This window comes from Temnothorax americanus, unplaced genomic scaffold (genome assembly GCF_048541705.1).
Source record: "Temnothorax americanus isolate GAGA-0224 unplaced genomic scaffold, ASM4854170v1 Scaffold5, whole genome shotgun sequence".
Classification (NCBI taxonomy): Eukaryota; Metazoa; Arthropoda; class Insecta; order Hymenoptera; family Formicidae; genus Temnothorax; species Temnothorax americanus.
Genome location: NW_027509657.1, coordinates 705,657 through 726,501, shown reverse-complemented (window position 1 = coordinate 726,501; position 20,845 = coordinate 705,657). Strand labels below are relative to the sequence as shown.

Genomic DNA, 20,845 nt, shown 5'->3' with positions numbered 1-20,845 from the left:
TAATATTAATTAAAGAAAATAAGATAAATAAATAACATTTACAAATACAATGCCTACAAATTTGCATTATTTAACTTTTAGTCACGTACGCAGTTTAATATTCTTGATGGAACAAAGTTCGCATAAAAACAAAAAATTGTTATTTTTCTATAAAGGTTTAATTAATATTAATCAACAAGTTTGATGAATCCATTTTTAACTAACGAAGATAGAATTTGACATTTTTGGAAATATCCGATAATCAAGGGAGCTACCGGGACGTTTGACCTCGAAACGCGTCACTGGCAGTTCAATGATCCCTTATTCGAGCCGCACGGTATGCTGTTTCAAATAATCAAGGGAGAGTATATATCCGAGGGACCCTCCTTCCTGTACGTATACTGCCGGACGATCGAGATGATAGCAATTTGCACTGCTCGGCCTCGGAAGGACCCGGATCGCGTCGGAGGGCCCGCATGAATGGCGCGGAGGCGGCGGCGCGGGCGTGCCCGTGCCCGGGCTCGTATATGCGTGCCAAAGGGAGAATGGACCTGATACTCCTTATACCGGCGGCATAGTATCTATCGTTAATGGTCACGAAAGCGTGGTCGTAGTGCGGTTACGTGTTTACCGGGCTCGTTGATTATAATAGGATCGCTGGTATAAAGACATTTACACCGAGGAAGACATAAAGACGAACCGTGCTACAAATCATTCAGACCGAAAGAAGCTTGCCTCGTATTAAGAAAGTGTTAAATTCAATTGTATTGTACAACTAAATTATCTATAAAATAATGTGCAATGTGCAAGATAAGTTTCAGATGAGACAAAATTAACGAATCTAAATTCGTAATGTCTAAATTTCTAATGTTTAGATCCAGTCGTTGATTTCAGAACGCTCTGTAAACTGTAATAGATGTTCTAGGTGTATAATGCAAGTATAAATTTTAATACGCTATAAATCAGGAAGTCTTAAGAAACCCTAAGTCCTCCAGTATTATATACAACAATTACTTCGAGATTAATGATGATTCCAGGCAAGTTTGATATACTTCCCGGAAGTTCGCATCATCTAAATAGATACATTATTATACGGGTGCGGGACGTTCGCTATCATCCACGTGTTTATACTCGAAATATTGGCACGCGTATAAAATCGATACTGATGGTAAGTGCGTGAAAGCGTGTTGCCATGTTGCCATCTCCCACTTTATGAGAAATTCGCGTCTTACAGGATGCCCTTCTACTTCTTCGGCGATCGACGTGACGGTGCAGGAACGAAAATGTTGAGATAAACAAACTTCTTCGCGTCGACATCAGGTTTCGACGTATTGTACGAAAGCCATCTGGTTTCCCGGTTTCGACGGGTAATCCTTCAACAGAAGAGGAGAGAGAAGGGGGTAGGATCACCCCCTTAAAGGGAGTAACCTAAGCAAGTCTGCGAGGGAGAGAGAAAGAGTCGGGACATAGACGCGTTCGCGACCATAAATAACGCATACTGTACACATAGGCATCGCGTAGACAGCTTATTTATATTCATGTGTATGTACGTATATACGTACATACATACATACACGTGTACACGAACAGAAAGGGAACTGCAGAGACGGACGGATAGGAAAGTGCGAGACAGCTCGCTACTGCTTTCGGTAGCGTAACCCGAACCCTCATTCCGCTTTCCTACCTTCTTCTCTTTCCGCCCTCCTCGCAGCAGTCTCTTCATCAACCCTGATGTACTTTCGGTTACCTTCTATTACCTGACTATTCGTATTCTCGCGTAGGTTTGTGGACTTACTTTTAATTACTTTGATCTCTAGATTTTGTATTGCTGTTCGGCGAGAATCGATGAAGGAAAAAAGATCAATCGTGTAGTTGTCATTTCAGAAGAACTGAAAAAGCTTCATAAGCGAGTTTATAAGTTAATTATGTACCATGTTTTTATAATTTCCTACGGATTCTCCAATCAACTGAAGAACTGATGATCAGAAAACTCTGCTGCAATTTCAATTTATTATATGTTTCTAACATTATTGCTACAATGCTGTTTGATAAACTTAATTTTAACCTCGATTTTAACAAATAAACGATACATATATATACTTATTATATTAATTTTGCTCTATTAAAATAGGATTAAGTCAATTTGTTCACCTCAGAACTGCTAAATTACAAATTATTGCTGATGATCATCTTGATATCGTCGCATTCGTCGTCATTTTGCTTACCATAGTTTTTAGTTTTCGTGAAAGACTATAGAAATGGGCAAATCGTGTCGGCACGACAATCGTGTTAGCGATTTCGACGCGAACGTATCGAGAAAAATGTCGGATGTCTGGAGACACGGATGATCGGACATGAAAGTCGGGGGCGCGCGAGAGACTCGAGAGAGAAACGTGTACTTTTATTTCGGAAGGTCTTTCGCGCGAACTGAAGGAGCGGCACACGGCTGTGCGACTTCGGACAAGCGGAACGTTAGAGTCTATGTACCGTGGGAAATATCGTGAAAGCTACATGTTTCCTTGCATCGAGTTCCCATCGATCACGCACGACACTTTCGCTACGCGGAGCTGCCAAAGTTCGCGATTGGGGTGATTAAGATGACATCGCCCCCGATCCGACTAATCCATAAGGCGAACGTTAATAGAAGCTTTAATTAATTTGATCAATGCGCGGAGTGTACTGCAGGTACAGATAGAGCGTCGAGGCAATCGCAATTTATCATCCGACGAAAACTTTATACTTTTTAAGATAAAGAATTTTTCATTTTTTCATTAATCATGTAATTACTAGTTCCTTGACCTAGTTCTCTTTAAGAGAGATAGAAAAACGAATAAAAAAATAAAAATATAGAAAAATACGCTAAAATCTTTGAAGTTCTTTCAATATTTACGTTTCAACTTTCATTTTAAGTAAAATATATTTGCGAGATAACGCGACCTTCTAATTCATATCGAAATTTCGGAGTAATTTCGGAACTCGGTTCAATCTTTATCGTGAAATGCTCGAAGCTGTTTTACGTTATTCATTGCTTAATTTAACAGATCCAAACGAGCCGTAGTCATCCGGAAAATGTAAGACTCGTAAATTGATTGCATAAGATCGCGAAAAGAAAGAAAGAACACTAATGGAACTTATATCCTTGCAGATGGAGTTCTGAGATGCGCGCGTCAATAAAGAGTTTGACGCTTTACGTTTGCGAATCGTTTGTGTAACAAGTCATCGAAACTTTGCAGCAATGGTACGTTTTTTTAATCAAGATCCGAGCTGAAGGAAACGGGAGATCGAAAACTTGTTCGTCGATTCCGTTTGAGAATAAATTAACTGGAGAGAAAAAAAAGGAGAAGATAGAGAGAGAACGAGAATGCCGATCGACAAATTCGAGCGGATCAGTTAAAGTGCACGAAATCACTTTCATAAATCAAAGGGAGCAACGCCGATCTCTCGAGAGAGGCTTCACGAGCGTTGAGCAAAACATCGCTTTGAGGCGCAGTGCTCGTCGCAATTAACCTTCCGGCAATCGTGCCATTTCGCGCTTTACGAGCGGTCGAGCTGGTACGAGCTGGTATACAAAGTACTGAGAGTATCTTCGGGAAAATATAGTCTATTCTGAATTTTTGTAATTAAAATTGTTAATTCTTCAAACAAAATTTCCGGAATTTCCTAAATAACAGAATATATCTTATTTTTTATATAGAAAGCATATAGTGCGGATATAATAATATTATCACATAAGATATATATATAATTTTCTCTTTCTCGTCTTTCTCTTTTTAATACACCTATATCTTATTCTAGAATAGTATTAAACACAAAAAAATTGTTTAAATACGAACCGCAGATCGATTAATAATTTCAGTCGATGTCGACTAACGCTTTTTTGTGTTCTATACGTTGCGCGACCCTCGGAAGATTAATACTGTTCCGGTTCCACGTGCAGCAAGCAACTAACGGTTAACCGGTACGTGGGAATGCCCATATGTAACGTTGATACGCGCATCGTTTTTTCTTTTCCAATGGAAACTGGAAACATCACCGTGCATCCATTTGACGCAAGTGGCATCGCGCATTATACATTCGAGGCGTGACGCAACATATGCTGCAATAATCATTTTGATTCTTGTTTTCGCGCAGTCACGCGTGCTTGTTTTCACGCTGGGAATAGCCGCGTTTATGTATCTCCACCTTTGTTTTTTTTTTTTTGTTTTTTATTCGTGATTGTGCTTTTGTCAGGATGATTTTCCCTTCAGCTCTGTGCGAAACAACATCCGAATAGATGAGCCCAAAATTACAAAAATTCATTGCTCATGCAAGCAACAAAAAATTTGATACAAAATTGACACTATTCTTTGTAAATCCTAATTTTTTTTATACAATCCGAATTTAATTTATTCACTGGCGGTAAGTAATCTCTATCAAATTAATCTTACACCTTCTAGTTAATTATTATAATTTATCTTAATAAGTATTTAATTTATGAAATACAAATACTAAGAAAATATGAGTTATGAAACATTCAACGAAATGGCGTAACTTGTGTACAAATTCGCTCGAAGGAAATCTTTTCTGGACCTTGTTTTTAGAGGGCGATGCTCTCTTGAGCATACCGGCGGTCGTCCGAATATACTCGTATACCGAGACGTTAACGAATCTTCTCCTTTGCGAACGAAATTGAAGAGTACGAGTATGCGACATCGTTAGCCGCGGGTATGCGACACATTCGTATGCAAACGTAGCTGCACGTGTGAGTCCCCGATGTCCCCGAGAGTTCTAAAGTTAGAAACATGGGACGGGAATACACACTCGCTCGCAGAGCCGTCTGAACCCTTAGATCGCGAATGTAGTAATCCTGCTCATTTTATGTTAATTTTAACGTGCGTCTGCACTGTACGAGCATCGCTTTAATAACGATATTTTAATTAGACAAATTCCATTTGGATAGACAAAACTTGCTTAATCCTTGAATGCGCAATTTTTCGTAGCACTCTGAGTATTTTTAAAATAAATAGTGATAGACCCTTCTGGGTCTTTTCGTTTAGAAAGGAAAAAAGGACCAGAAAAGGCCCTTCACAGATGTGCAAAACCATGCGTTTTCAGTTCGAACTTCATAAGGGAGAGTACATGAAATCGCAGCATCAAAAAGTCGCTTTGCATATATGCTAAGCTGCGCACTTAAGAGTAAAAACCAATGCCCAATAATAAATCTTCAGCAGAACCTAACAATTAACTGTAATTTGATTGCAATTAGTTGATCAACTTGATCACGTGAGCAGTTCAATTCAGAAAAAATTTGTTCCGTACTAAAAAGACGAAGCAAAAAAATTATTTAATTACTTTGATTAAATTGGAAAAGAAAATAAAAAATACAATTTTTATTTATTAATAGTGGCACATATTAGTTTTATGCAATAATAAAAAAAATGATTGTGTGTGTGTGTATGTGTGTGTGTGTGTGTGTGTGTGTATGTGTGTGTGTGTGTGTGTGTGTGTGTGCGCGCGCGTATGTTTAAATTAAATAAATTCTTTTTCACTGAATTGAACTTTTGTGCGAACATTTTGAAAGCTGATGTCGAATGGCTCTAGGCCATTTAATTTCAAATGGTCGAGGCAACTCTGTGTTCGCTCGGCCGTAGTATCTCGCGAACTCGAAACGCACTAATAACGTTAACGGAGAAAAAAGGTCTCGCGACAGCGAGACGAGTTTTGTACGCGAGCGTTGCAAAAAGGTCAGATCCTCCTGCGTCTGGCAAATACGTACGTATAAGTGGAGGAGGATATCACCAGAAGTACCCCGTAATAAAAATGACGGACGGTGTATGCGGATGTGCATGCATGCTGCGAAAATTTGCAGTGCCGAGTGCATAAGAACGATAAAATGTTACCGAAAATTAATTGTTGCGTCATTTATTGCTTGCTTTCGTCAATGCTCCAATCGTTTAACTTTTCATAATTCTGAATAAATTTAAGTATCCCATGTTTTGCGATTAAGATTATAATTAAAACAGAGTTAACTAATTCAGGCCTAATTAACTAATTCCATTGATAGTGACTAAAGCAGATATGATATATTCTTACAAAAAAATATTAGCCATTTCATTAATTTTTACGTAATTATTTTTTTCTTCATACAATAACAATTTTTATAATATTTTTATAATAAGACGTTTATCAGCAGACTGTGGGTGACAATATATATAGGTACTTCCTTTCACATCACGTTATTAACTCTGTATCATTAATTGAATAATAAATTATTAGTAATCTTGTAATATGCAATTCTTTCCTATAGTCGTAGTAATAGTCATTGTAAATAATGTTTACAGCATAAACTAACGATCAATATTACATCGTGTTCTATTTGCTTCTGCGCATTCGCTGTACTTCCACCCAGTGTTATACGTAAAGCCATGTTAATTGATAAACATATTACGTTAATTAAGTTTAATGAGCGTATATTTGATTACACCATCGTTATTCGCATCTCTCTTTTCTCCAAAGATCTATAATCAGAAACAAATTAGGTATATCGATATTTCTATTTATTCTTGAGAAATCAATTGTACTACAAGAATAAGACACGTTAAAATCCGATTAATGTAAAAAACAAGAGAAATTGTATAAAATAAAATTTGATGAAAGAAGAACAAATTTAGGTGAAAACTGTTCGTTTCCCGAGCAAGTGTATCAAAAATTCGATGCAGTCTCCGCTGGTTGGACAGGACAACAGATTGTGTCGTCGAGATGTCATCCTAACGATATATGTATACTTTTTCAGTTTACTTTCTCAACCGCAACGCGCGCAGAGATCAACGGTAACTTTTGGGCAGCGACGATAGCGATCTCACGGTATTGCTGAAAATGCAATTCGAGCACTTGCTCCGGACACTCTAATCCTGTCCGTATCACGGGGAACGAGAATAAAAGCGGACAAAGAGGATGAAGGGTATGGAGCTGCGCGGTACGTGACACTGTGTGATGTACACGTGCGAGCCGACGTGCGTGCGTGCGTGTGTCCGACGGCCCGCCACGGAGCTCTATATCCGGTCTAGCTTCCGTTTCTCTGTCAGCCCCCGACATTATCGTCCCTCAGATCTTTCCCCGAGTTCGGCCTAATCCGATTCAAGGACTCGTGGTAGAGCGACAAAGGCACGGCCTTGTCCATGCGTTATATAGAATCGTGCGCGACTTTGCGCCGTGACTCGAGACTGCGACGTTAGTTTCGGAATAAAGGAGAAGAACATACACAATTTTCCATGTATATTAAAGAACTGACTTCTCAAGGCGGAAGTTTCACGTATTCAATCAGGATGCATCACTCGTCGCGGAGTCCTCCTCGAAGATGTCGATGACCGGCCCAGGACGATCAATTCTTAAAACAAATGCTTCGATCGTCCCAGTTTGCGTCTTGCGGTCGCGCGAAAAAATGAGATACTCGCGCCTTACGACTCGTCTCCTGAAATATTCATTCTTCCGGTTACTCGAAGATGCCTGCCGATGGCATCTCAACGCGGCTCACGTATCGCATTTCTGGGCATAAGAGATGCGCGTGCCCAACGGTCGAAACGATCCGCTTGGGATTGAGACGTGTCCATATGTCGCGGGGAATAATTGTCGTTAGCCAAGATTTCCTTGCGATTAATCGGCAGCGCTCGCGTCACACCGGTCGTAGTACAAAAATCGTCGCTATTAGAAAAAAATATGATGGAAAAGAGGTAATAGGAAATTTTCGTCTTATCGTGCGCTGTGTTCGTTCGAAACCCCTGTTCCCATTCGATACGATTTATGATCGGAAACAAGAAAATCTCATTATTTTTCCGCCATGTTAAAATTTCTCCTTTTTATTTCCGCTCTTTATAAGGAAATTTTTGCACTTTATAAGGGAAATATAGAGCGACATCTTTTTCAGTCACGTTTGGATATTTCAAATGAGTTACGAGATCGTGATGGACGTAAAAATGACCGGACGTGTTTTCCGACGTCTTCGGCGACTTGAAGTTAGACGTCCGTTTTAACGTCGAGCACCCAAGAGTAAACTGTAAGATATAAGTAAACGAGAGCACACTGCGCGATGGCGGTGGACGGCTACGAGAGAAAAGAGACAGAAAGGAAGAGAAAGAGAGAGAGAGAGAGAGAGAGAGAGAGAGAGAGAGAGAGAAAGGCAAAAAAGTGAAAGATACGAACAAACAACAGATAGATATCAAAGAAACGACTCGTGGAGACGATGCCTTGCAGACGAAGTGCCCAACTCTCGTGCTCGTTTTCCTTTACAGAAAATAAGAGAGAAGTCGGAGAGAGAATTGAGGAAGCGAGAGGAATGGTGATATTCTGTGGATCCCGGAGATGTACCGCCAAGGCACGTATACACGCGCGTACACGGTACACGGAGACGCACGCTGCACCACCAAAGGGTGGAACGGGGGAAAAAGCGGTAGCGAGATAGAAGCACAAAGAGTGGAAAGGAAAGTGGAGAAGGAGATGCTGCTTCCTGTCCTGTGTACCGCTTATTAATATACCTTTCGAGCCACGCGAATTGTGGCTGGTATCATGGCAATTGCAGCAGCGTGATCCTGCAGGATCTCGTGAATTGTCATTCTTACCGTGAAGTATGATACGGTAGTTATGCGACGGCGCGTGGTAGTTACGCGACAATATTTAATAACGGCCGGTAAATGGGATTTTAAATTAGACGCTCTCATTCGTCCATCCCTTTCGCATTGCTTCGTAGTAAATCTTCTGATTGTTTAATTAATTTCTGCAGTTTACGATTGAAAGCGTAGATTTCGAATGCAGAGATTTCAAAAAGATATTTGCACATAAATTATGACAAAAGAATGAGATCCAGTGAAAATTGCGTATTTTTCAGAATTTAGCCAAATTATATTTAAAATGTAGATATACGCTTTTTTAATGCTAAGATTCGTAGATTTATTCATTAAAAAGTTGCAAAACAATATGTGAAATATGCATTCGCGTTATCAGAACGATTCATATTTTTTTTTGATAAATTATTGAAAATGATCTCAATTATAGAATACAAAATTAAAACACAAAACACTAAATTGATAAAATCAGCGGCAAATAATTACAAAGTAAAAAACCAGCCATCTCTGTATAATTTATAACTGACAACTGTACAATAGTTAATTATTAAAAGTTGATATAATGATACAATAAAATTAATTAAAAGTTTAATTAAAATGAAAAGGGAGAATATTACTTACAATAATGTATAATTATATTATTTTATGTGACCAAACAAAAGTATAATATCTACAATGTGTATATATATATCCATTTGTTATTTATATTTTCATATAAGGTGTCGCATAAGTTTCAAAGCTAATATTAAAACACTACAATTCTGAACCAGATAATAAATATCCAATCAAAACCGTTATAGTTATTATTTTTTGGAAATTTTTTAAAATATGTACAATTTGCGTATAATTAATTTAAAAAATCAAACGTGCTTTTCATAATTTTTCTATGAAACACTCGTTTTCGGTTGGATTGTAGTGACATGATTTTGAGATGTATAATATTCCAGGTCAGAGGTTTCTAGACAATCGTGAGTCGATTCTTCCCCAATGAAACGATTATCCTTGACGAAAATTCTTCGGCGAGAGGGTGTGAGATCGGCGCGACTCGGGCACACGCGAACGAACGCAGGCTCGAGGGTGGGCTCCGGCTCCGGCTCCGGCGACGCGGCGCGGTGTGGCGCGGCGCGATGCGTCGCGTCGCGTCGCGTCGCGCGACGCTCGGCGCCGTGGCCTCCCTCAGTCAGCCCTGCGCCGTACGGGCGACGACCACGAGGGAAGAGGAAGCGCCGCCGCTTCTCGCCGTCGCGCGAGCCGACGCGACGCGACGACGAGCGCCTGTCCGTTCGTCGAGAGCTTTAGTCCGCGTCCGCACGTCGACTGAAACACGCGACCCACGTCCACCCGGTGCAGTGTTGCGCGGCTTCCCTTCTTCCTTCTGTCGCTCAAACGTGTACCGAAGGAACGGCCAATACTACCAGATCAGACAACAGAGTCTGTTCGTTCCCCTGCCGTTCTCATTTTTCGTCTCTCTCTCTCTCTCTCTCTTCCTTCCTTTGTCTCTCGTTGTCCTACTCGCGCCAGTCGTCTGATAGTTCTTGTCGTTCCTACTCCTTCGACAGATGCTTCGCGAGCCTTTCTGGAGATAGATGGAGGAGAGGATGTTTCGGGCGCGTGGGAGGAAGATTAAGACCGCCGGAAATTCGGAATGTAATATCCGGCGGCCCTAGTTACGGTATGTGCGCGCCAGTCAGTTTTCCTGTCTTCAAAGTCGGAGCAATTTCGATACAAGCCGGAGTAACGGAGGACGTTCGCGATATTTTGGTTTCGATCGGAGGATTTGCTCAACGAAGGTACGTTTCCGGATAATTCTATATCGTTTCATTTTATTATTCGGATTAAGAGACGAAAGTATCGCTGGACAATGCAATTAGTCATTTATACTCCTTTGTATTGTCCAAACTGAGTGCAACATTAATAATTTATAACTTAGAAATAAAAGCTATTTCAGTATAGTAAGAAAATATTCTTGTTTTTGTTTAGAATTTGCGAATTTCTATCTCAATGGATTCAAATCATACTGATTTGATCATTTATACATACTCACACAATGTTCAATAATTTTTTAGAGATGCTTATGAAAATTATCTGTACCAATAGTTACAAAAAACTTGTTTCACTCTTTTCTCTAAATCCTATAAAATTAATTTTTTTACAGCTTTAATTTATTCTTTTTCTACTTATTAGAATTACTTTATAAGATTATCGAGTGAGCGAAACGACACTCGCGTGAACAAACCACACATTTGTACACAATTTAAATATTTTAGATATATATTAACTTTTTCGATAAAAAGAAAAAAAGCTTCAGTCATATCATTAAGTCGCAAGAAGTTTAAATGCACCAATGTATCCAGCAATATAGCCTCAAAATACCGCGAAAAGTTAAACACAGTCCAACATGGTAGAAGATTAGGTATACGAAGTTCTCACATTACGAGAAAAGTCTCTTATTACTTAAAAAAAAAAAATACTTATAAATGAATCATACTACCAATTCAAGAATTTTAAATTTAATAAGGGAAAAGTTTCGTTGTTGTAAAGGCCGCAACATGTTTAAATTCACCACGGTATCCCGTTGAAGAGATATCGCGGAAGTTATATCTGCTCGACAATGGTTACAAGAATATTCTCTCTCATTCTCTCCTTCCGCGCTCGCTATTCCCACGTACTCTCGTAGACAACCCCTGTACGTTGGAAGGTGATTCTCCATCCACCCGTGCGACGCGGTGCGACGCGACGCGACGCGACACGACGCGGAGAGCTTCGCCTCAAACTTTTCCGTAATGAGATTTCCCGGGGAACGAAGAGGGATTACGGCGCGAAGAAAGAGAGAGCGAGAGACTTTTTGCTCGTGTCGTCCGCGCGCGTATCGCCGCGGTCCCATACATCAAACTGTCGGCCGGGGATGTTGCAGGTGCATATGATACGTTCGGCTCCGTTAAGCGCCTTTATTACTCGCGGCGAGGCCGCGGAAATGCGTATCGGCGAGTGAAATTTTTCCGCGAAATTCCCACGCGAATTAATCGACGTTGTTTCAGCCCTCAATCGGCCCCAAACTGATGACTTAACATCGTTGATCTAATACCGTGCTGAGAAATTAGCACCGTTAATCTCATGCACGTCAATGACATTAATCACATTTAACGCTATTGATCAACTTTTGAAATCCCGATTTCGGAAGCACTTATTTCCACTTCTCCGGTTCTCTCGCTTCTGCTCCGTTCGGAGAAGACCTGGCTTGTTGAAGTTCTCGGAGCGCTTCCCGAGCGCACGTGCTCGCTCGCTCGCCGCTTGGACGCGTGTGTTGTCGCACATGTGCGCGATCGTCCCCTCGCGCGGAGTTTACATTAACCTCCGTACGTTAGACATACCGACTCGCGACTGTTTATTTGCCGCGATAATTGTCATAGAAGTTTTATAAAGTCCGGAAACGAGCTTGCGCGTGCGCACGTGACTGCACTCGCAACCGGCACGGCTTGTTACAAAACTACTCGTCGAACTTACAAAAGGGGAACGCGCGTCCTCATCCGAAGTAACGACAACGGGATTTAACGAGCGTACTTTCTATATCGTATAAACGTGCGCGGAAAACACGCTTGTAACAACGAGCCGCACTTGCGAAATATATATTTCGACGAACTTTTCCGCGAAAACGACGCGCGAATATCAAAACTTGCTCCATTTTTTCGCGCTTTTATTTCTCGCGCGACGTGTCGCCGCCACTATAATTCCGGAATTAAATATAGTGAACCTAGAAATTGCCCTCGTTAGCTGCAATTTATTGAGCTGTCAAGCAATTAAAAATCGCGATACTTTGTCATTTTCAATGTTTACGTCCGCGATTTCGGTATTTCATTTCTATTATCGTATTTTTCATTCTTCAAGATTGTAATGTTGAATTTAATAACTGTACTGTACTATATAATTTCAGTTCCAGCACATTTACAAGAGAAAAGTTTTAAAGTAATCTTTTTCTTTTTGTAAAGATCTCTTTTGTTGGCTTTAATTAATTTCGTTTTTAATACATTAAAAATGGCATTTCTATTATTTTATATGTTTATATCTGTGTTCTCGTCACTTGACACTATCAAATTGCCTTCGTGAATACTCAGAATAAACTTCGTTACTCGATAATAATGAATCCTATACAAACTTTCTTGCGTAAATCGCATCAATGACCGATTTCTACGATGCGTCGCGTGTCGATACTACTGAAGGGGTTAATCTACGTTTTTACGGATTTTACGTTCCTTCGATGTCGCCTCTCGTCCGTAAGTTTCGCCGCGATTTAATTAAACTCTCTCCAGCCTGCCGTCGAAAAATCGATGCTGTCGCCGTTGATTTTACTAGCGGTTCCGCGAGACTCCGAACGAAGCAATTCCGGCGAGATCGGTCAAGTCGATTTAGCTCGTTCGTGCAGAAATCCGTGCCCGAAACTAGTCAGCCGACCCCGAAAAGTTGCGGATTGCAGGGAAAATTCACAGTGACGGCATGCAACGACAGCGACAAGGAATTGCTCCGAACTTATTCAATCGAGCTAGTTCACGATAGAACAGAATGCTTCGTCTGTGCTGTGGCAGCGATCGATATATTAACTCCTTAAACACTCGAATAAATATGAAAGTACGTACGAAAGAGAAAAATCGCGTCAGAGTGGAGACACGTATGTCGAAAGACAAAAAAAACTTAAAGAATGCTAAAAAAGGTAATTAAGTAGGTATAATATGTGTGTAATTATTAAGTTTGGCGCAATAAATACTATAAACTTTGCTTAAATTTTGTTTTCTTCGTGGTCGTGAAAACAATCGCAGTGACGTAATTAATAAATAATTATCAGTCGTTATCATTGTCGTGCAATCAGAAATACATGACTGTTGTAAAGGTACAATACATTAATATCCTAAAATAACCCATCGCTCATGTCCCGCTGCGCGATCCACCGCATTTTGCATAGCGCGTTATGTCAGAATAACGAGAACTCGGGATTACACTATGCTTTAGTGAGTAATCTATGACCACTCGGCCAGGAACGAAACGAGAGCAGGTTAAACTCTCGAGGGATAGCTCTAAGCCGGGAATGTCACGGTGAAAAATTGTTACATCAACGGACGAATGGGCCCTGAGAGAGAAAAAGAGAGAAAAGGAGGGAAAAAAGGCAGAAAAGGAGGGAAAGGCGAAGTCAAAAGTTCAAACAAAGAAACGCACTCGTAACACTCTCCGTTAAATTTTATTCTTCATGAACCCGCACTTCTTGCTTGATTTTCCGAGGCTCTTCTCACGAGGGTGTACGTTACGCGTGTTTACGATAAACGTTTGTTTAGTAGATTTATTTAAACCTTATGACGCGAGAGATCCGCAGATTTCCATGAATATGGAAGCTCGCTTCCGCTTCATCCACCGGGAGCCGTAAAATGTTTATCACCTGGCGTTTCCCACACCCCGACCGATACTGGTTAACGATTCAACGCTCTACTCTGGATACGAAAAATCCACCGATAATCCTTTGTTCGTCTCGTTAATATACTGATAACGGGTCTGTTAAGGATATCGATCCGTGTACGACAGTTATTTCTAATTATTTTTTAGTAATCTTTTTCTCAGACACGCAATAGATGTAAGAAGATGAAATGAGGAGTGAACGACATTAATTGTAATTAATGCCAATTGATATGACGTAACCGGAAAATTTTCATCTCTATGTTTAAGTCCTTTCGTTTCGCTCATCCCGCATGTTTGACCGATTACACCTCTTTACGACGCGTGCCGGATGATTTGAAAGTCTCTCTCTCTCTGCCAGGAGGCAGAGGCAGATCTCGGGCTACTCACGGTTCACGGCCTGCACTTTATTAAACGCGGGCTCGAGACGACGTCATCTGGCACAACCGTAAAGCAAACTTATCGCGCGTCCTCTCGGCACCTCGGCGACCCGTATTACGAGGTCGGACAGGAATTAGATTCAAAATTTGAGGAAACTGCGGAAAGCCCTGGGCGAGTTTGCGCGAAGTGCGTTCGGCTTTGTCTTGGGAAACGCGAAAGGGGCGTCTTCGCACCTCCACCGGAAACACATATAAATCGTGGCCCGATTAATCTTTCCGACTAATGCGACTGCACATTCTACCAGGATGACTCGGAGATACCGCTATATTTTTCTTCGCCGGATTCCTTCGCTGAGCATATTCTCTCCTAATGAATATTTTTTTTTGTATAACTTTTATTCTCTTATTTTACACACTAAGACATTTCTATGTACCCCGAGCTTAAATATAAACCTTATATCTATCTGTCTACATAATGCTAAAAAATAGGACATATTTTTCGATTAAGATTCGGCTAAAATGGAAAAGTTGAATTTTTTGATGGACCTACTTACTGTCGATCTTTTGTTGAAGGAAACGGAAGGTGGAAATTTTTCTCGCTATATTTTCTGTAAGCCGAATGATGTTTGCACAGTATGCGACGCGTTTATTACCCAAGAGTAGGGGAGACACAGCGCGCAAATTTTCCATTCTTAAATTAGGTCGCGCATTCCGTGACTAACGCACGGCCGACGACGACGACGACGTTTCTCATGAATTGCAAATTCCTGTTGTTTTTCTCATCTTTATGGCTTCACCATCGCTTCCTCCCTCGCTCTACCGCCTACTTTAGTCAGTTTGCATTGCGTTCGTTTTGTTTTGTCAGGAAATAAAACGTACGTCTCCACTGACAATTTCTCGGATGGCTCCGCGATGTAATCGAATGATTTGCATATACCATTACACATGCAATATATCAGTAAAAAATCGCTTTAAACAGAAAACCGCCTTCCTATTGATAATATATTTTTTTCTAGTTTAAGTTAATAGTTAATAGAGTTAAATTAATTCTTACGTACAACTTACGGAAAGAGGTGCAATATAAGCGCATTATTTAATTAAAGTTAGTAACGTTAGTTAGTGACACTATGTTTACCGTAATTATTTCTCGGTAATACTTTATTGAAAGAAAGAAGTTAATTACAGTTCAAAATATATTAATTGTTTGCAAACATTGTAACTTAAAAATTCATGTAATTAATATGGCTGTGTTAGCCACATTAATCACATGTAATAATTAATGTGGCTGTGTTAGCCATTAATCACATATTTTATCACCAAGACGTTCTAGTTTCCTTTCCTCGTATCTTACGAGATATATATATATATATATATATATATATATATCTGCCTCAAGATCTAAATAAATTATATCTATTTATCTCAGGTCGTCCTTAGAGAATCTATATGGCGGGAGGAAATTCATCCATCTACGGCGCCTATCCATCTATCCACCGATTTATCAAAACCTACCACGCTTTTCGCAGCAGTCGTTAATTTAAGTCACGGAGATCGAACGGCAAATCTAACGGCCGTTGATTTACGGAGAGCATGCTTTTTTGGCGCGGTAATGGATCCGGCCGTAATTCGAAGCGACATGTACTCGGATTTAATCGGACAGATTTCTTCGAAAGTCTGAAAAGCACGAACGACATTCGCGATGGAGCGATAACGGTGCAGCTTGACGCAGATATTCAAGGCGGGATTCGCTCCCCTCTTTGATGTCCGCCACGTTTCGCAGTTTTGTCCCGATGTTTCGCGAGAGAGCTCGAATTTAATTGACCCACCTCGGAATTAAGCTCCGCCGTGTTTCACGAATGCACTTCGTTCATTCGTAGTAAAAGGCAGTTACATCCAATTTCGAAGCAGCATAAATGTTAGTTTCTTTCTTATGAAAAACGATGTACAGTGCAGATAGCGCAAACGCGAAGCTCGTTTAATCTTCAGGATTCATGGCTGACGATTAATATTCCTCTTCTGTTTATCTGCTGTTTGTTATACTTTTGTGCTCAAGATAAGACAAATATGTGTGTTAGCGCTTTGGAGACAGCAATAAGAACATGTAGTTAAGAAAACTAAATCCATTCGCATATATACATATATCTAATACAGAGTTATCTCTAATCCATTTCCTTTTCTTGTTTCAGATCTTTACAGTGCTCATCGCCAAACGGCAGATAATACAAGATAATACTTGTTGCCAAATTTACGCCACGTGACAACCATCGTCGCCACCGCTTCAAATTTGTCCCTCTTGTAAAAGCATACGTTAACGAAGCCACACGACGCATAACTATTTGTTACACAATAATTCACAGTTAAAAATTACCAGATTTCTAATGAGATCTCCGTTATAAGAATTTCTTGAAGTTGGGAACAAAGTACAGAATTACTTTCCGAGGAGGCGAAGAGTTGGCGACCAGAAGGGCACAATGAAGAGATTTGTCTTCAGCGAAGCGAAGTGATCCTCGAAGAAACGAGGAAGCGAGGAAGAATTCGAAGTATTGGATCGGGCGAATCGGGCCGGCGACGGGCCCGATCGGTGTGATGGTCTCGGGGTGGTGCCCGTGCGTGCCACTGGGGCGTCGGCAATCGCCGGTCCAGCAGCAACAGCAACAACAACCGCAATCATCATCTAGGGCGCCGTTCACCGTCAGCGGCGCGACCGATCGCGCGGACATGGTGCAGATGTTTTACTATGAGAACCATGGCAAGTGTTGCAAGAAGCTGCTCAGATACAACGGATACCCGAATAAGGTTAGACAATTTGCCATCACAGTCTCATTTCGCAATACCATTGCAGAAAATTCAATTTGCTCAGCTACGCTTCATTATGGCCATTTAAAGATTTGACGTTGACCATGTTTGAAAGAAAATTCATAAATCTCAGTAAAGTAAAAATGTACTATTAAAAAATTAAAAAAAATTTTTTAAATTTAATTTCTTATTTAACTTTACTTGAATTAAAAATTGTCTAATATGTAATTTAGATGTTATATATTGTTTAACGATAATTAGTTTGATATAACAACCGGTGATGTTTTGTATCGTTTAGTTTTATAAAGTTTAGTGCGTCTAAAGAATTAAGATTTGAAAATTAACATCACGAAATTCTTTTGCGATTATTGGGTGAATAGTCGCGTGTTCATTGAAGACACGTCAAAGCGAATCTTAAGGCGCTTCGTCTCTTTTCGAGGAGAGCATTAATTATTTGACGAGCATCTTGATGAGCTTTCTCTAGAAAAGCACTTAAACTATTCTCCCGAGTAGTTTCTCGCGAAGACTTAATGTGCTCGTCCTAGTAACCTATTCATATTGCTATATATGTATATGAGCGAAACTAAAAGTTAAGAAGTTAAGAAATTAAGATAAGTTTAGTTATATATCAAGTTTTATTCTTCTCCATCGAATGCTAGTCTCGAGAAAATGCAATTGATTTACATCCACAAAAATCAATAGACTATCTCCTTCCAATTTTTATCTTATTCCTTCCTTAATCGTTCTTTATAAATATTGTGATATCTCCAATATATTCTAATGGTAATAAGTTTTTTTTTTTTTTAAGTTTTAAGCTTTTTCGTAATTTTTAAGTTAAATAAAATTGTTTAACCAGTAAGAATATACTATAATCTATATGCAAAAATATACGATTTGAATTCTTGATATTATTTTTTACGAAAACTATTCTGTATATCGTATATTATGTGCATGTAAGGAGAACAAATTTCATGAAAATGTGATACTATTCATTCAATCGCTTGGTCTTTCCATTAACGGTTATCGACTTTTCCGTCCGCTTTTCTTAATTGAATGTGATTTTAATCACATTTGTAGAGAAGCAATCGTCCTGATAGCATTATATTGGAATCTCTTCGATAATTGACCTAACTAGATATAAATCTACCCACATATCCATTTATCTATCTAATGAAACTAACTCTCCATCCATCTATCCATTTATCCGTATAATTAAACCGTCTATCTGTCACTCGATTACGTCGAATTTCCTGACTAAGAAGATGCTTTTAAAGCGTTCGATTGTTACATCAAAACTGAATTTTCCGGTAAATTAACACATAATATTAATTTAACTGTAACTTACATCATTGTTATTAACATAATTAGATTTAAATAAAAATAAAATATGGTTATTATTCATTTATAAAATACATTGGATCATAATAATTTATAAAATAATTTTAAATAGAAAAAACATGCGTTTTTAATTTATGAAAGAAATTATTACATATTTCAATGTATAAATAAATTCTCAATTTGTGTTGGGCTGGGAGCATAAATTGCAATTTATCTCAAGTGCTTCCCTTAACGGTCGATTTAGAAGATTTAGACAAAATGTGGCGATAAAAGTTTTGCGAAACGAATGTGACCCAATGAACATTTCACGCTCTATGGCAAGTCCAGGGTCTCGGGACCCCAAAGTGCACCGCAAAAGCGAGATAGAGGAATGAGAGAAAGAGAGAAAAACAGAGAAGGAGAGAAGAAGAGAGAGAGAGAGAGAGACTATTCCAAGTTCACAGCAGAGATGGGCGAAGTTTTCGAAAGCTCCCGGGGAAATAAATCGATTCGATATCTGAATAGCCATTATGCGGACGTGGCTTCGCGGAATAAAGAAAGCGTAGCAAAGTGGTCGATGAGAGGGAAAGGAGGAGAGGCGAGTCTCCGCGGAGAAGAAGTGGAGGAAGGGCCTTATCCGAGAACTAGGCTAATGCTGCGAGTTGGAAAACTCTCGTATCGGCCGGAATTTACTTTCAATAACCGAATTATTATTTATCGCGGTCATTTATTATTCGACTCGAATAAGTCGACGCTCTTTCCATTCCTACGTCTTCGTGTCATTTTTCCGCGAATTCTACACGCAAAGAATTCTTTTTCTTCGAACAATGTGGATAAATTGCGTTTCTTGCCGCTCCGGGGAGGAAAATAATGCCAGGCAGTCTAAAAGACGGAATTTCGGTGCAGCTATCTGATGTCGATCGTCGGGTTACGGGAAACGAGTCGCGATGCTTATCTCTCGTCGGAAATTTCAATTGTCTGATAACGGGAAGCGGTGCGCGGCGCCAGCTCTTCGCGTGGCTTCTCGGACGGATTTTCTATTTTCTTGCTCTCTCGTTTTCCTCGAAATATGCTTTCTCTTCCTGGTATATCTTACGCATCAATCTTAGACATTACGCGGACGCTCGAATACGGAGAATCTAAGAGTTATCCCAGATCCAGAAATATGAGCGCGGTAAGTTCCCATTCCGTGAAGATATTCTTCTCAAATTCCGAATGCCATTCTTGCAATTCCGAAGATGAAGTATAAGTGGATTCCTGAGATATCGCCTTGTAGTTACGTTTTACAGCGTTTACGTACAATCGTTCTCGACGATAGAAGATTCGGTTTGTTATATCGTTAATTTAGCACTTTTTAAAAGATTTAATCATTTTGATCACAGGCGATTTACCTAGTTGTTTATGGAATATTTGATTACGAGAATTATACATCAGCAAAATAGCACAGATGTTTTTTTTAAGTGTTACTTCAATCCACGACAATACTATCTTATATCTCAGCAACTGATTCATTAAAACTTCCTCGTCGCTATTCTCATTCGTCAAGCTATATGAGAGCGTAAAAACAATGTAATTCTAACAATAGTCGTTGGACTAATAATATGTAATTAATAGATCATAGATACCCACATTGTGGATTTTTCCTCGTCAATATGTCATTGACGATAATGCCGCAGTTATTTTTACGCGCCCTTCGATACTTCAGCGCGAACTAAATGGTAAACGTAGAAGATACCTGTGATCAGAGAGAAGAAAATGTTAGGGTCGATTGATAATTTTATGAGAATAAAATTTCTTAGAAAGTTACTAAATATAAGAGCAGATTATAAAAGCTGCCTGTGAAATAATCGTTTTCTTTTGAAATTCTAATTAAACTAGAAGCAATATTACACATATCTTATAAAATGTTAAATAATTACATAAAAATGTAAAGGCTATATATACATATATATATACTTAAATATGTCTTTGACGGTTGGTGTAAAATTTTATCTTTATATATTTCTAGATTGTTTTTTATGTACCTTTATATACCTCTACATATTTTAAGACTTTTATTTTTTAGAGTTAATAACACATTCTTTCTCGAAGCAGTAAGATAGCTACATTACTTTTAATATCTTTTCAAATATTTTTCCAAAGAATAAACAAAAAAATCCAGTTTTAACAGCTCTGTAATATCAGCGTAACTCATACCCGCAAAAACCTTGAAGAACCTATGAAAACGTCTGATCGAAGGGAGAAATGATTCACGAAGAAAAAAAGTGGCACGCAGGGATGCGCCGCTGATTTTAATCCATCACGCTCGACGTGTTGGTGATTAACGAGCGTGTCGCACTG

At 39.4% G+C, this 20,845-nt stretch overlaps 1 protein-coding gene across 2 annotated transcripts in view; it reads left to right on the top strand.

The window, feature by feature from the left end:
• The first annotated feature begins 9,735 nt into the window (after positions 1-9,735).
• LOC143903774 (uncharacterized) overlaps positions 9,736-20,845 on the top strand; it is a 46,660-nt gene continuing 35,550 nt past the window's right edge. The window contains exons 1-2 of one of the 2 annotated variants that reach the window (XR_013258802.1): positions 9,736-10,366; positions 16,579-17,188. Coding sequence is in view for 1 of the 2 variants with exons in the window: in XM_077417669.1 (XP_077273795.1) it covers positions 16,979-17,188 (210 nt within the window). In the remaining variant the exon portion in view is untranslated. The remainder of the gene's footprint in view (positions 10,367-16,578; positions 17,189-20,845) is intronic. The other variant, XM_077417669.1, reaches the window with a different exon arrangement.